The 17700-nt window shown below is 38.2% G+C and overlaps 1 protein-coding gene across 3 annotated transcripts in view; it reads right to left on the bottom strand.

Annotated features, from left to right (window-relative positions):
- Nucleotides 1-17700, bottom strand: part of USP3 (ubiquitin specific peptidase 3) — a 94243-nt gene that overhangs the window by 41736 nt on the left and 34807 nt on the right. For all 3 annotated transcript variants that reach the window (XM_081228049.1, XM_081228048.1, XM_081228050.1), the window contains 5 exons: nucleotides 13870-13953; nucleotides 10690-10771; nucleotides 9074-9156; nucleotides 7354-7467; nucleotides 4674-4787 (listed from right to left, as the gene is read on the bottom strand). In XM_081228049.1, coding sequence (XP_081084175.1) covers nucleotides 4674-4787; nucleotides 7354-7467; nucleotides 9074-9156; nucleotides 10690-10771; nucleotides 13870-13953 — 477 coding nt within the window. The remainder of the gene's footprint in view (nucleotides 1-4673; nucleotides 4788-7353; nucleotides 7468-9073; nucleotides 9157-10689; nucleotides 10772-13869; nucleotides 13954-17700) is intronic.

The following is a 17700-nucleotide window of genomic DNA, read 5'->3' as shown; positions in this document are numbered from 1 at the left end:
CAACATTCCCTTCAGCCCAAGCTTAATTTAGAGCAAGGCACTAACTGTCCTCAATTCCATGAAGGCTGAGAGAAGTGAGGAAGCTGCAGAAGAGAAGTGTGAAGCTAGCAGAGGTTGGTTAGTGAGGCTTAAGGAAAGAAGCCGTCTCCTTAACAGAAAAGTGCAAGGCAAAGCAGCAAGTGCTGATGTAGAACCAGCAGCAGGATATCCAGATCTTGCTAAGATCAGTAATGAAGGAAGCTAATAACAGATTAGCTTCCTTCACCAAATAAAAGATTTTCAGTGTAGATAAAACAGCCTTATCCTGGAAGAAGATGCCATCTAGGACTTTCCTAGCTAGAGAGGAGACGTCAACGCCTGGCTTCACAGGACAGGATGCCTCTCTTGTTAGGGGCTAATGCAGCTGGTGACTTTAAATTGAAGCATGCTCATTTATCATTCTGAAAATCCTAGGACCCTTAAGAATAATGCTAAATCTACTCTGCCTGTGTTCTATAAATGGAACAACAAAGCCTGGATGGCAGCATATCTGTTTACAACATGGTTTACTGAATATTTTAAGCCCACTGTTGAGAGCCACTGCCCAGAAAAGATTTATTACTGCTCATGGACAACACACCTGGTCACCCAAGAGCTCTGATGGAGACATACAATGAGATGAATGTTGTTTTCATGCCTGCTAACACAACATCCATTCTGCAGCCCATGGATCAAGGAGTCATTTTGACTTTCAAGTCTTATTCTTTAAGAAATACATTTTGTAAGGCTGTAACTGCCACAGATAAGTGATTCCTCTGATGGATCTGAGCAAAGCAAACTGAAAACCTTCAGAAAGGATTCCCCATTCTAGATGCCATTAAGAACATCATTCGTGATTCACGGGAAGAGGTCAAAATATCAACATTAACAGGAGTTTGGATGAAGCAGATTCCAAACCTCATGGATGACTCTGAAAAAAGTTGAGCACTATTTGGAACAGCTTTATTTCTCTATCTGCTAATTTACTGCAGTGGTCTGGAACCAAACCCAAACATTACTGAGGTATGCCTATATTGTTTAAATATAAAATATAAACAGCTTGGTGTTTTTTTAAAGTCCTCTATTTACAGATACCCAAAAAAGATTATTATTAAATTAAATAGGTCTTTTCAAGTGATATTTTATTATCTACAAAGATCTTTTATATTTTCTACAAAGCGAAGCAGAAGACCTAGCAAATTCAAGGAAGATTTTTTCAGTCATTTCTCCATCATTTTTAAACATTTAAGAAAACTACAGAAAACTGTTTTGGGAAGTCAATGAAGATATATTAAATTAAGTTTTACATGAAAGTAGAAATCGCACGTAAGTGACACGATGAATCAAGGGAATAAATACTATGACCTGATATGAATTATCAAGAGACTTTCCTGGAGAGTGTTAGCATTAAGCTGGATTCTAAAGAAAGAGATGTGACCACAGGCAAAGACCATAGACAGGAAGCAGATGACAGACAAATATATGGAGGCAACAAGACAAAATCATGTTAAGGAAAGCAAGGAGTAACAAAGGCTAGCAGAAAAGACTATCAAAATTACAAAAGCGAATTGTCTTTTGACCCAGCAATTCCTCTTTTAAATACCTGCATTATACGTATGAGATTACCCACTTCAGCACTATTTGGAACAGCAAAGAAGAAGAAATGTAACCTATGTAATCATTGGTAGGGGACTATTAAACAAATCATGATGCAACCTAAAATGACTGAGAAAGCTATTTATATACTAACATGAATCATCTCAAAGTAGAAAAACAAGATATGTTACCATTTATGTTAAAAATTATGCACATGCTTGTATGTATATACACACAGAATATCACTGAAAGGATACACAAAAATCTGTTAACTATGGTTGCTCCCGGAAAGCAAAATGAAAGGCTGGGGAATAGAGTAAAAGAAAAAAATTTTCATTGTATAACCTTCCTTTACCTTTTGAAATTTTGAACCATGTGTATTTTTGTCTATTTTAAAAAATACACTTTAAGGTATTTTTATGAAAAAAGAAAGGACAGGAAAAGCTGGGCATACTAGGAAGCCATAAGAAGTGTGGTAAGTAGATATATGTATGCTGAGAAGTTCAAACGCAGGAACAGTTTCCCTGCTGAGTGACTGGCTTTTGGTTTGGGTGGGAAAAGAGAAAGAATAGCTCTGATGATTTCTATGCCCAAAGCTGTTGATTACATGTAGGGTACTTTTTTTTTCTGCATTTATTTAACAAATGAAAGTTGTTCCTACTTCTACATGCATGATTGTATTTCAGGCTCCTCACTTTTTTTCCCCTTTGGCCATGCCGCGCAGCTTACGGGATCTCAGTTCCCCGACCAGTGATTGACCCCAGGCCACAGCAGTGAAAGCCCGGGATCCTAATCACTAGGGCACCAGGGAACTCCCCAGGCTCCTCTTATTTTATTCCAAGGTATCACACTCCCTAGATACTGTCATATGTTAATCAAGGAAAATGGGCTTTCTAAACTTTAAAAAATTTTACTTTGGGATTATAAATACAAACATAATTCAAGACCCATTGCACTTCCACTTCGGCACGTTATAAGAACTTTTACCCTGTACACATAATAGGAGTAACAATTATGAGAAGAAAACCCTACCTCACACCTGGGTGTTGTGCAGTGACCCTGTACTAAAACTTTATCCATGATATAATCTCAAGATCTATAGCTAACCAAGAGAAAATTATTCTCTGATTACATGAAAGTGAGGAACAATCTGAATTACTACAGAACGAAGAGAAAGCCCTGCTAAGAACACACAGGCATCCTATCCTGATCAGTCATTAACGAAATCTAAGAGTTCATATGTAATAGGAATCACTCCGGAAATGCCATCCGAATTTCTCAACCTGGTTACCTATTCCAAAAGTTCTTTCCCTTCATTGGTAGGAATAATAGAATGAGTAAAATTAAGCAGCTAAAAACTAAATCATGCTGACAGATGGGCTAAAGAAACTAGAAAGAGCAGAGATACGGGCAGATTTAGATGAAAAGTAGAATTCTATTAAATGAAGAGGGAACTGAGTCACCATGGGAACCAAGTAGAAGAGTATAAAGGTGGTTGGTGGGCCTCACTGGGGCATGCAGACAAATACTGTTAACACATCTATCGCTGACCAACACCGCGAAACCTGGGTTCTAATTCTGGTCCCAACACCTACTAGATGTATAAAACTGAACAAACTACTCTCCTCCGTCTCAGTTCCGTCTTCTTTCAGATGGGGCTAACACTTCTTACCCTGATGGGAATTTTGTTGTGTTCCTTAATGAAGATCAGATATAAATTACCTAAAGTGCTCGACACATAATAGACATTCAACAAACGGAAGCAATTTTTATATAATAACCAAACACAAAGATTAAATCCCCATCAAGGGTCTAAGTAGGTGATAATTAGAAATTTTATATCAAGTCCAGACGTGATTAGCAGTAACAGTCATTTCTACCCTTCCTATTTAGAGTCAGGAAATTCTAAAATTCTTACAAAATTATTCTCTCCTCAGGAGAGATTTAAATAACATGAAATATAAAAGATTTTCTTCAAAACAAAGACCAGGGTTAACAATAGTCAATTATGTCTGATCCTCAAGGCTACACGCTTTGGCAAGGCAACAAATTATAGTCCTTTGAAGCTGTTACCCTTTAGACATTTCTCCATACTACCAATATATCTAAACCACTCTGAGACAGTAAAGCAAGATATACTGCTGAGTTTTACTAGAGCGTGCTGGTTTTAAGAAAGAAGGAGAGGGCTGTACATAAGGTGCCAGAATCATGACTAGTAGGAACCATGACGTGCTTCAGGAAGATAAGTCAGCAGAAGGTGGCGAAGGCTGCTGTCAAGCACCCGTAGTGCTTCAGGTCTGCTGTTACCTACGGGGAGGACTAGCTTAGGAGACGAGGTAGATTTCTCTGACAGCAGGGCTGTTTCCCCACTCAAGCGAGACCAGATAAAGAACACTGGAGGGGTGGGATGGGGAGGGTGGGAGGGAGGGAGATGCATGAGGGAAGGGATGTGGGAACAGATGTATATGTATGACTGATTCACTTTGTTATAAAGCAGAAACTAAAAAAAAAAAAAAAAAAAAAAAAAGAACACTGGAAACGCTGTGACTCTATAAGCACATTAGGAGATGATGTGTTAATTGTGTTACCTTCTGGAAAGCGAATGAATCCCAATGGACTTAACTATAGTCTTGTAAGGTCTTCAGAACTCAGACCAGAACAGTGAATACGATACCATGGTTTTCTACTGATTACACTTGGATTTTTTTTTTTAGCTGAAATAACAGGACAGTGTATGATGATAATTACTCTGTATAAGATTTTGAAAAAAATCAAGGAAATTTTGTCCAGTATGTTTTCCTAGAGCACGTAAGTTATTTATAAGGGCTTTGTTTTTATAACAACAAAATGCCCTGCCTTTTGTTAAAGAGTTTTCTAAGGTCTATCTATTACTTAAACACATTTGCCTAGTAGGATATATCCAACTTCTGCTTTTCTCCTTAAAAAACAAAACACGGGTTTCATTATTGAGAATACCACCAGTCTGTTGGAAATTGTTTCAGGAACAGTGTAAAGACTAATATTAATGTTTTAAATATCCTTCATTAAATAATACTTACCTAAAATTCGGCATAATCTTCCAAATAACATAAAATAAGGACTCTGGGCTAAATGCAGTCTGGCTACCTTGCCATAATGCACAGAGTGTCTTTCTAAACTCTTCCACCAAAGACCTAGAAAAGAGCAGGGGATGATGAGACCCTCAGCATTAGTAAGAGGCTGCTATTTCAATACACAATGCCAAACTGTCTAAACTCCACAAATAAAAAATGAAAACATAAGAAGAGTTTGGTCTCTTCTGAACTAAACCTGACAGCTAAGTACAGCATCTCAAAACCCATACAAATAGCAGTAATTACAGACAAAACTAGTTTTTTAACTATATGGTGAACTCTGAGTATGCCAAAGTACTGCCATACTTGTAAAATAAAGCAATGGATAAGTTACAAATCAAATTACCTAAGAATGTAATGTTTCAAAAAAACCCGTAAAACAAGTAATAGAATCTCTTTCTCCATCTCTTGCCTTTCTCCTTCCTGCCCCTCTAGGAGCGCACTTCCCAGACCTCGCTGCGTGACTGTTTGCTCCTCTCTGCCGCAGAGTTCATCTGGCCACAAAGCTTCAACACTCACCTCTATACCAATGACTCTCAAATCCAAATCTAAACTCCAGATTTTTCTCATGACCACTTTTATTCAGCTGTCTCCAGGTTCCAACAGGAATTTTCTACTGGACTCAGTGTGTCCTAAACCTGCTCTCCCTACTCTCCCTACTGCCCCTCAGTCTCCAATCGCCCCTTCTCTCACAGGAATACAACTTCCATACTTTTCTTGGCACATGAGCTCCTGGAATAAAAAAAAATTTGAGTGTGCCCAACTTCTGACAAATTCCCTTAAAGAGAAAGAGTGGTCCTTCTTATTCACCCCTTCCTTCTGCCTTCCAGCTAGAACGAGGACGAAAAGGTGGTGCGCCAGGACCACTGTGCATGATGTGGGTAAGAGTCTCACCCGGGGCTGGTGGGACAGAAAGCCAGAGGAGCCCAGTGATTGTGTGAAACAAACCTAGATGGATAACCGCCAACTTTTACATGAGAAGATAAACCACGGATGTTTAAGTCACCGTTAGTTTTGGTCTTCTATGCATGTAGGTAAACTTATACACCTCCTCAACTTCAATGACTGTATGTGTCAATACAGCTACCATACTCGTGGATACCTGGTTGGTATCACAGAGGATCTCACTATCTTCTTTGTCAACCCCTGTCATCCAGTAGGTTCCTGAGATACAAATCATATTTTTTACTTCCTAGTACCTGAACCCTCATCCTATGTTTGAGGAACCCCACCTTAAGAGTCAAAGCCTGCCTCCTACTGTGGAACCTGAAAAGGCCAGGTACTTGCTCTCTCTCAGCCCCCGCCCGCTCCCCCTTGAAGCCAGGACTCAGGTACATGGCCTGGGTATGCCTATTTGAAGCTGGAACAGTGCCAGATTGTTTCTGGTGGCAAAGAGCACAGTCAGGAGTGCAGGGGCGGCAGTAACAGCAGCATCCACCCAGCAGCCAACTCCAGCAGTGCTGGCAACGGGAACTTCGGCGCAGCATGGACAGCGGTCCTAATGGGACACCCTTATGGATGCCTAGACTCCAGGCCTGATTTTCCCCCCATCCAGTAATGGTAAGCTCACCAACAGACTTTCAATAAATTCCTTTTCTGCCTAAAATGGCCAGTGGCAATTTCTATAATTTGTAACTAAACCCTAAATGACACTAATGCATCAAGTACTACTAATTCTTCCCTTAACTTTTGTGCACATGTATTTTTTCCTCTTCATTTCATGCCTATTCCCTCTAACCAATTACTATAAAGTGAAAAGCCTCCTTGAATGCAGGCACGTTCCAGCTCATCTTATAAGCTGCTACCAAAGTAAACTCTTAAAACACCACTTCTAGTGATATCATTCCATCCCTGCTCCAATGCCTGGCTGCACTGCGTACTCCACACGACACACTATTCTAACACGGCCTATCCTATTCTCCCTCAGACATCTAGGCAGAACACTATCAGATTATAAGACGGCTTTTCAGAATGTGTGGGGATGGGGTGTGTGGGAGCAGGGATGGGCAGGCAGGGAAAACATTACATTAAAACACATACAGATGATAAATCGTAGCCCTATTTCAGTAATGTTAAGATACCCCTTATGGTCATGATAATATGATAAATCTTTCTGAACCCCAAAGAGAACATGGCTGCACTGAATTTGAATATATATTGGTTTGGTTCTCAATAATCACTTGTCAATTGTTTTCTCCTTCCATATCAACTAAAAATTGACTGTACTGCTCCATATTTAATTTGATAACTACAAATTAATTTAATTATCCAAGACAGGTTTACCTGACTCTATCAGACAAATCAATTCACAAAGACTAATGATATTCATGCCAGTCTATACCTAGAACTGTATTTTCTTCATAGATGCCAATTTTAGAATGCCCAAATCCACAGACTCAACAAGCAGAGTGCTATATTTTGTCCTGCCTACTAGGTAAATAGAAATGAAAGAATTCTAACAATTATTAAGATTGCTAGCTAGATACTTAAACACAATTGAGAGTTGTTTTGGTGTTTTTTTTTCTAAATGCATGTGCCTATTAACTCAGATAATGCAATGGAAATCACCAGTAAGAGTCATTTGTTCTGTAGCTCAAAGCCAGAAAGGACATATTCTTAGACTCACACGTTGTTGTCCCCCTGGCTCCTGGTATGGTACGTTCGCCTTCCTGCTGTCTTCCCATTCCTTAACTCCACAGCAGGCAGCTCTTTGAAATAACAGCAAAACTGCTCAATGTTACTATTTTAAAAGGAAGGGAAAAAAAACTATTAGTTTTTAAATGTACTAAGAAGTAAAGAAAGCACTATGAGACCTATACAGCATATGGATTTTGAAAATGTGATATTTCTATTTCTCATTAAAATGGTACTCAATGCAATCTCTTAACATTGCATTTCTTCATTAAGCTTACTCATTTACTCCAAGAAAACAATATAAGGGGGACTTCCCTGGTGGCACAGTGAGTAAGACTCTGCACTCCCAATGCAGGGGGCCCAGGTTCAATCTCTGGTCAGGGAACTAGATCCCACATGCAAGCTGCAACTAAGAGTTTGCATGCCACAACTTAGGAGCCCTGGAGCCACAACTAAGGAGCCCGCCTGCCGCAACTAAGCCCCAGCGCAACCAAATAAATAAATAAACATTTTTTTAAAAAGGGAATATAAGTAGATGACTTTGCAAAAATAAACAAAGACCTTAAAGCAAAATCTCTGTTCCAGAAATCCCCAATTCCCCCTTCCCCTCTATAGATTGTCACCATTTCTTTCTTTTCAGGGTCTTTGTTCCCAAGTGTTCAATAATTTCCTCAAATAAAAGCCATGAAACCAACCATATTGTTTAAATACACTATACAGAGTAACAAGGAGAATTCGGTCGTGACTAGAATTTCTTCTTTGAGCAAGACTAGATAAGCTGAGAGCCAGTACCTTTAAGGAGAGATCACACATGGCTTCTGTTCCTTATTAGCAAGGTGGCCTTGGGAAAATAATTTACTGTGGTCTTTGATACCACATTAAAATCTAAAAGTATGCAACTTTCTAAATAATTTCTTCTGTATAACTTAGGTCAGCCTTGTTGTCTATTTTATTTTTCCTGCTCATCTTACTCTTTTTTTTTTTTTTTTGGCCACGCAGCATGTGGGATCTTAGTTCCCTGACCAGGAATCAAACCCGAGCCCCCTGCAGTGGAAGCACAGAGTCAACCGCTGTACCGCCAGGGAAGTCCCTGCTCACCTTACATTTTGAAGATCTTCTAAACATCTGATCTTATGACCATACTTAAGACTCAACTAATGATTGAACTAAGTTATCTGAACAAGGTTCCTTATAGCCCAGGGGTCTGCAAACTATGGCCCACAGGACAAATCTGACCCTGGGCCAGTGAGGTTTTACATTTTTAAAGTGAGTTTTACATTTTTTAAAGAGTTGTTTAAAAGGGAGAGGGGTGTTGAAGGGAGGAGAAGATGTGTAAGAAAGCCTGGATGTGGCATGCAAAGATTAAAAATATTTATTTAATCTGGCCTTTTACAGAAGTTTGCTGGCCTGTGCTCAAGCCTATTCAAGAAGGAACAGGAACTAAATAATAACAGCTAACAGTTATTTACTGCTAGGCACTGTTCTAAGCACTTTATGTAAATTATATAATATCTTCCCGACTACCCCGTGAGGTAGACTATTATCCCCGATTTCACTGATGAGAAAACTAAGGCACAGGGAACTGAGGTAACTTGCCCCAAGTTACTAGGCTAGAGTTAGTGGCAGAGACAGGATCTGAACCCAGAGCCTTTGCTCTTAACCATTCCACCAGAAACTAACGTCAGATACTTAAGTTCTGACTGTAACAGTACCTGAGTGACTGAAGGATGGCGTTCATGAAACACGTGTTCCCCAAATTCCGAAGGCCTGTGGCACAAATGGCAGTGGTGCTTCCCTGTAAAATGGAACAAGAGGTGGCCTTCAGTCATACCAAGAGAAGGCCAACTGTTTCAACATCAAAGAAGAACAAAGGCCTATATTTGAAACTCTAGCAACAAGCCAGTTCGGAATTGATACTTTTCAGTCCAACAAATATTTCAAATTCTCTTTCTACTCTCTGTAAACGTGTCTGGATATTTTTAGAGGGCTGTTTCTGACCCTAGGATTGTTCTAAATGGAAGCTTATGAGGAAGTCACCATTAATAAGTACTGCGGAGTACACAATGCAAAAACCAGAAGATCCTTAAAAGAAGTAAGTTTAAGACTTAATGCCGTCATAAGACTCTATTAAAGCTACTACAAATTGGAAAAAATATAAACATGCCAAGTATTTCTGTCCCCCAGCTTTTAACTCTAAGCCATGCAAACGACCAATACATGTTTTCCTAGCAATGGAATATCAATCTGAAAAAACTACCTGAACTTCCCTTAAAGACTAAGGCTTTGTTTTTTGATTAGCTGTACAAATGCACTGTGATGTCTGAATACTACACATGGTTAGTGAATCTGCCCATCCAACCCAAAGCATCACTTTAGCTCTTTCTTCCACAAAATTGTAACACTTAATTAGGTGTGTGTCTAAACACAGCTAGCATGACAGCAGAGAGGTAGATGCAGGACAAAATTACTGGTATATTTTACAATATTTAGTCATCTTTAAACTTTGTTACTCCATTAATGGCCATACATTTGGTAAGAGATAGGTATCAGAATGAGGAAGCATATTCTTTTATGGTGAAATTGTATTAATGAAGTCCTAAGGAAAAAACTTACCAAAACCTCAGACCCAAAGCATTTTATTTTTTTAAGATTTTTATCTTATTTATTTATTTTTTGGCTGTGTTGGGTCTTTGTTGCTACGTGCGGGCCTTCTCTAGTTGAGGTGCACGGGCTTCTCACTGCAGTGGCTTCTCTTGTTGCAGAGCATGGGCTCTAGGCGCACGGGCTTCAGTAGTTGTGGCACACAGGCTCAGTAGTTGTGGCTCACGGGCTCTAGAGCACAGGCTCGTAGTTGTGGCGCATGGGCTTAGTTGCTCCACCGCCATGTGGGATCTTCCCCGACCAGGGCTCAAACCCGTGCCCCCTGCATTGGCAGGGGGATTCTTAACCACTGTGCCACCAGGAAAGCCCCAGACCCATAGAATTTGCACTAGGGACCTTTAACAGAAGGAAGCAAGGATCTTTGGCATCCTATAGAGATGGAGTAATAAGGTACATGAGTAGGCGTTAAGAACAAATGCCTGCTAAGGCAGAGGAGCACGGTGGTCATCCTGACAGAAGGAAGGCACTGACAGACAGACAGATTCGCTGGGGTATTTAGTCACGTCAAGAATCATTAGTACAAGTGGCAAACATTCTGTAAAATATTCCAAATCCAAGGCAAACATTTATAAAAGTTTATAAAGGGCAACATTAATGTTAGAATTGTAATCAAACAGTGACTAGATCTCAACCAATTCTTATATTTGAATACATTTTAATTACTTACATTTACTTTTAGTAACTTGCTGTTCAGTGATGAATTTTCCAAAAGTTTTCTTTTCCTATGCCGGTCAGCTGTGAAAGCTGAGCTATTAAAGCACAAACAGACAGTCAAAAAGACATTCATACATACACAACACTACACAGCAGGACAGAGTAAACATGGCTGTTCTAAGTATCTAGGGTATGGAGCCCTGCCTGGCTGCTTAGCCAGGCCAGGAAGTGACCCGTTAGGCCACTGTGGCCCACAAGTATTTCAAGTAACTGAGGAGTTCCACTTCCCTTGGAAATCCCCTCTGCTCCTCCAGCAGGGTGGGACTGGAAGCTGCCACCCCCGGGCGCTTCCCAGAAAAGCTGGCCAAGTGGTTGTGGTCTGTTGGACAGTCCCTCTCCTCCACCGCTCTATCTACCTAATCAATGGTGAAGCTTCAAACAAGAGAACACCCGCTACTCATAAAAAAGAAAAACACTGGTCTGACATGATTATTCTGAGATTTAACATTAAGTCTTTCTTTCTTAATTTTCATAAAGGTATCATGTTTTGTTAATATGTTGTAATAGATGATGATATAATCTGAGTTTGCAGAATGATAAATAAATTATAGACGCATAGGCATATATCAATTCATTTGATTCAGCTATGCTACAAAGCATATTCTAAAACAAATCCTAATTAGCACATAAATTCTGAATTTAAATTATCTAAATGTTTCTCATTGAAAGAGATATTAAGTTTGAAATTTATTAGAAAATAATTCCTATCTTCAAAGGGTCACTTTAAAATTATTATGTATCAGGGGAACTAATCTAAAGGAAGTGAAAGTTACTATTAAACAACATAGACTTTTTAAGTCTACCAACTGTTTCCCATCTTCCAAAAGTACCAGGCTAATCCAAAGAAAATACATAATTATTTTTCTTTCCAGAATTTCCACATGAACTGTCTTCAGAGCAGCAGATCTAGTGACAGTCAGCTGTTTCAAATCTAAAAATATTCTTAGGAAAAATGTCTTCAGAAATGTATGTCCCTCTCAGTGTACTGGTGACTACAAGGTAAGAAGAGATAATCCCATATGTACTACGATGTTAAGTTATTCCTTCACAAATTCTATAGGTAAAGAAGTTCAGTCACAAGCACAATGTACTGTGACAATGCCTAATAACTTTTAGTTTTAACCTATACAAAAAAAGCATTTAGCTTTTTAAAAATGTTATTAAATTTTACCATCAATGATTCTCAAAATGGCAGAATCCTTTAGATCCATGCTATTTAATATGGTAGCTGCTCACAACATGTGGCTAATAAATTTAAATTAATTAAACTTAAAAATGTAAAATTCAGTTCCTTGTCACACTAGCTAATTTTCAAGTGCTCAATAGTCACATGTGTCTAGTGGCTACCATACTGGACAGTGTAGATTAATACAATGTTTCTGGCGCGCAGTGCTTCTCCAGATGATATGCTAAACAGTCTAAAGTAAAACTCAAATGTAATCATAGTTCTTTCATTGTAGCTTCCATTACAGATTAAAGGCTATGTCTGAAAAAATAAAAATAAATTTAGGTAATGTTTATCGACATAGAAAAAGGATTGCAAAGTAGCTTTTTCAGAGGGACCAAGGAGAAGTGTAGACAAGGCAGTCTGTGACATCTTTTACCTGATGAAGAAATAAATGGAAATAAAAGATTCAATATCTGCATAAATGCATTTGATGTCCGGTTTTCCCTTTGACTTAGTTCTAATGAATTTATTTGTCATTGAGATGAGAGTCTTTTCTTAGAGAAAACTATAAGTGGCAGGAAGAAATAATTTGGTAGCTACCTACTTCTATAACAAAGAGTCAAGTTAGTAAGATCTTTACAACGACATCACCACACCGAAGAGTGATATTTACATAAATTACTGCAGGAATCTCCTACTTCACAGTTAATTGTGATTATTTCAGACCAAATTCAATATTCTAGATCTGTGTGTCTATACTTCTGTCTCTAACCCTAGATATGCTCCTGCTGCTTTGTTCAAATTAAAAGGGAGGAGGCGCTTTGAAAAAGTGAGGAGCCCCAAGATGACAAGCCAAAGTGCACTTAAACCCAGACTGTTCTAATTAGCTTAGATGTCAAAGAAATCAATTCTTCCCTTATCAGCTTATAGTCTATTTAGACAGAGACATGCACAGAGGCTTTGGTTAACCAAAGCTAGACAGTGTTTCACTCAAAGAACTTAGGTTATTCCCTCTCAGCACTCAATTTTAAAATACTCTGTTCGCTTCACATGTAAGTTTGCTAAAGGACTCCCACTTGTGGCATGTTCTCACAATACCATTTATACAGTTGACTGTCAAAATAAATAAGATGTTGTAAAGCAATTATACTCCAATAAAGATTTTTTAAAAAACAACAAAAAATAAATAAATTAGATGGCACCTGACGATTAGGGGTGATTTACACAAATTTCACCTGAGTCAGCGACCATTCCAGGGCCATGCTTCTATCCACTGCAGCTTCAAAGACATTGCTACTGGGGTTTCTGTTTACTGCTTGAATTTTGGGTCTAGTGAGTTTTACCTGACTAACCTATTTGGCTATAGCAAAAAATAATTCTATTCACTTAAGCAGTTTAATTTCTTCATGATGACAAACCATTTCACAGTTTCCTATACTTTCAAGTGATAAATACTGCCCCTAACAAAAAAAAGAAAAGAAGAAACTAGGATCTTGTGCTATCACACAGATGCATGCTGAACAATAATATCATTAAACCTATTTTCCCTTGATACATAAATTTCAGAGTTTCCAAGACCTCATAATACATTTGGACAAGGATTTTCTAATACCAAAGGTAACTCTATAATGATTTTGTATCATTTTTTGCCCTTCCCTTGCACTACCAAAATTCCCCTTGCAAATAATCTGAGGAGCTTATAAGTTGGTGGATAATAACTAAAAAACAGGCTCTGGAGCCCTTGCATATGGTTTATGACAAATATTAAACAAAATAAATGATGAGCTATGATCACTGACTATGGGCATTTTCAGATACCCAACTCCAAAGTTTATTTTGTTCACATTTCAATCACACTAAAAACGTGATGAAGTTATGGAACTCACAAACAAAAATCCCACTCAGAAATGCTGAAAGACCCCTCAACCCCACTCCATCCCTTCTTTCCCAAGGCCTATTACTTACTTTTCCAAGTTCTGTAAGTGTTCTCTGACTTTCTGTACCAGTCCCAGCTTGGTGTCATTAATCACAAAATCATCACAGCGATAACTGCAAGGAAAATATTAATCAATGTGTGTAAAGAGCTTGAGGAAACCACAGTAATGAAATCACTAAAAGGCCTGTCTACTGCCAAGATGATCACATGCCTCTGCAGGCAGTTACTGTCAGTGGTGAGTTTAAAGAGGACTTGGAATCCACAATGGAATGCTTTTTAAGAGTCCTTTTAAAAAGCCACGTAGGCAATGAATACCAGTTTCTTTACACACTTTTATTCAAAAGCTCTTCAATTCCTCTTTCAAAAATGAAATATGCTACTACATGTGTTATATTCTTTTCAGTGGTACATAATACATGGAAAATGTAATACAAAGCACCAATTCTGTTCATGTAGCATGAAGCCTAAATCTTTAATGTGATCCTTCCCAACTCAAATTAATGGGGAGTTAGCAGGGAGGAGAGATTTAAGAGAAAAGCAGGAAAAAAGTAATTATTTGAATAAAAAGACTAAAAGCCATATATTTTACACATAATTTAATTTAAATAAACTGAATTCAGATGGTTGAGAAGAATGAATCTTTTCATTCCAAGGTGTTAGAAAACAAAAGTATAAAACAGTGGCTACATCTTTCAGGAAACCGATAACCGCTCTGAAGAAAGACATTTAAGATGTTCCTTAAAACTGATAGTGTGTGTGTGTGTTTTAGCAAGTCAATAAGCAAATAATATAAGGAATCACACATAATAAACTTTAACTTGTACATTAGCATTCAATTTTCTTCCTAGAATAAGGCCAATTTTAATAAAAACAACTTACAAGCTAGTACCAAAATATTCTTTGGAACTGAAGCTTTGTACAAAACCACTTATTATAACTACTAAAGAATAATGACAATAACATTGCCATTCTGAGCAAACAAAAAACTTTGAATGCATAGCAATTAGTAAAAATTAGGTCATCTCTAGCAGAATCCAAAAAACATTTCTTACATACCTGAAACCAGCCTATAAAAAAATTGTGAATAGGATGGGGGAAAGTAATTTTTTTTTTAAGTGAATTCATTTTGGCAGTTTCTGCCTTCCTTCAGAGAGGTCCCTGGGCATTGTTTTTTTTTTTTATAGTGTTTATTTATTTTTACTTGTTGACAGTTTGCTTTATTTATTTATTTATGGCTGTGTTGGGTCTTCGTTTCTGTGCGAGGGCTTTCTCTAGTTGTGGCAAGTGGGGGCCACTCTTTTTTTTTTTTTTTTTTGCGGTACGCAGGCTTCTCACTGTTGTGGCCTCTCCCGTTGCGGAGCACAGGCTCTAGACGTGCAGGCTCAGTGGCCATGGCTCACGGGTCTAGTCGCTCCGTGGCATGTGGGATCTTCCCGGACCGGGGCACGAACCCATGTCCCCTGCATTGGCAGGCGGACTCTCAACCACTGCACCACCAGGGAAGCCCGGGGGCCACTCTTCATCACGGTGCACGGGCCTCTCACTATCGCAGCCTCTCTTGTTGCGGAGCACAGGCTCCAGACGCGCAGGCTCAGTAATTGTGGCTCACGGGCCCAGTTGCTCTGCGGCATGTGGGATCTTCCCAGACCAGGGCTCGAACCTGTGTCCCCTGCATTGGCAGGCAGATTCTCAACCACTGCGCCACCAGGGAAGCCCGAAAGTAATTTTTTAAAAAAAAGATTACACACACAAAAGCATGGCTTGTGTCTCTTATTCACAGAATTCAAAATGTGAGTGCTTTTGAAAACTTTAAGTAAAATATATATGTAATTATTTAACACGCCCCTCCGCATTAATTGACTGCCTATGTTGTCAATCAAGAGTCTCTAACGTATTCTCCAAGCTCCCGTGGTCAATCCCTAATGTTTCTACAAATAGCAAAAGCTACCTTTTACATCCTAGACCGTTTCTCTATGATCAAAGTACCAGCAATGGCAGGAAAATAATTCCTTATCAGTTTTATAACAAAGACATAAAGGAATTAAATTAGTGAAAAGGTTTAATTCCTTGCTTCCTCGCAGCATAAATGTTAAGAGGGTAAGGTCTACTCTGCAAATCTGGGTTTAAGGCACTTAGTTCCTCCATGGACCTCAGGCATTCACTAAAGAATGAAATTGTATTGTTACTCTAATTCCTGCTTATATTTTCATTCTATGTTTGCATAAATATATGCATGTATTTTGGTTAAAAGAATACCCAGTGTTCAAAACAAAAATAACTCCAAATGCTAGTGCTCATCTGGGGAATGAAGTCTAAAAGCAAATTCAGATCATCTTTCATGTATTTACATGCTGCTAGAATATCTCATTGAAAAGTAAACCCCTTAGCTTCTACAAAAAAAAAAAAGGTTGCTTTGTTTAAAGAAACAAATTGTTTCAGATTATATGAAATAACTGGTTTTTGTCTTATTAAAGTAATTCTTTTTGGTATGACATGAATTCAGCCTTTAACAAATCTGTTAAAGGAACGTTTTCATATATTGAAATACAGATTCATTTACGGCCTTGCTCCATTCTGAACTAATCTGACTTAACTGGGTCTAGTTGCTTCATCTCTTTGAATGTTCATCATTAAAGTGAATAAGTTTCTCTAGACTCCAGAGCTGTCCTAATGTGACTAATGCAACTGAGGAAATGCATTTTAATCTTTTAAAATTTTAATTGATATAAAATTTTATTTAACTAAAGCAGTATAAAATATATTTCCATTAAATACTTTATGGTTTTGGTAAAACTATATTTCACTTTTATTATGACATCATATAAGATGTACTGCAGTGCACAGTGTGGGTGCACATGTCATTTCTAGGATCACACATAAGCATATCACCAGTCTAGTTTATGTCAACAGAAGGTTTCAGTTATTTTTCTATGCAAGAATGAAGCGCTGTAATGTGCTTATTTGAATATTTTCTGCAGACAGCAGGAGTTACAGTGATACTTATGTAAATAGTAATTGGTAGTTAAACTGAAATACTTATTTTTTTTTTTTTTTTTCTTTTTGCGGTATGCGGGCCTCTCACTGTTGTGGCCTCTCCCGTTGCGGAGCACAGGCTCCGGATGCGCAGGCCCAGCGGCCATGGCTCACGGGCCCAGCCGCTCCGCGGCATATGGGATCCTCCCAGACCGGGGCACGAACCCGTATCCCCTGCATCGGCAGGCGGACTCTCAACCACTGCGCCACCAGGGAGGCCCGAGCCTTTTGTTTTCAGACCACGTGCTAAACAGTTTCTTTTTAATAAAACTTCAAAATACTGTTTTTAAATAAACAAAATTCTTCCTGCTCTCTAATCTTTACAACACTGAAAATTTGTGCCCAAAAAGTTTATAAGGATAGTCAACAAAAGATCTTCCCCTTTTTAATTTTTAATCACAACTGCCTTTGAAAATGATTCAGCATCCATTTAAACCCACAAATAAAAGCTTTATTTTTATTAGTTTTAATTAAAACTGCTATTTATTATAGGTGTTTAAAATCTAAAATACAAGTCTTTTTTCTAGACAAATGAATTGACTCACATTTCATAATATTTCTTTGTTTGAAGGAGTGCTTTAAAACATTACCCTGCCAGGAAGGAAAAATTCTAGTAATTTAGTTTTAATACTCCTTTCATACTTTTGAATTCTCAGAAATTCAGCTATTGTTGATAAGTTGACAAGACTATGTCAGATGTCAAAAATTATCTGTTCAGTATTTTAAATCTATTAACTCCAAATGTCTATCTACATAAGAAGTCAAATAAAAGTTCCTAATTTTAATCTTTGTTTCTTCTCAATCAATTTTAATCTCTTTTTTGATAC

The sequence above is a fragment of the Mesoplodon bidens genome (assembly GCF_964165515.1).
Source record: "Mesoplodon bidens genome assembly, chromosome: 3".
In the NCBI taxonomy this organism is placed as follows: Eukaryota; Metazoa; Chordata; class Mammalia; order Artiodactyla; family Ziphiidae; genus Mesoplodon; species Mesoplodon bidens.
This window is presented reverse-complemented; position numbering and strand designations above follow the sequence as displayed.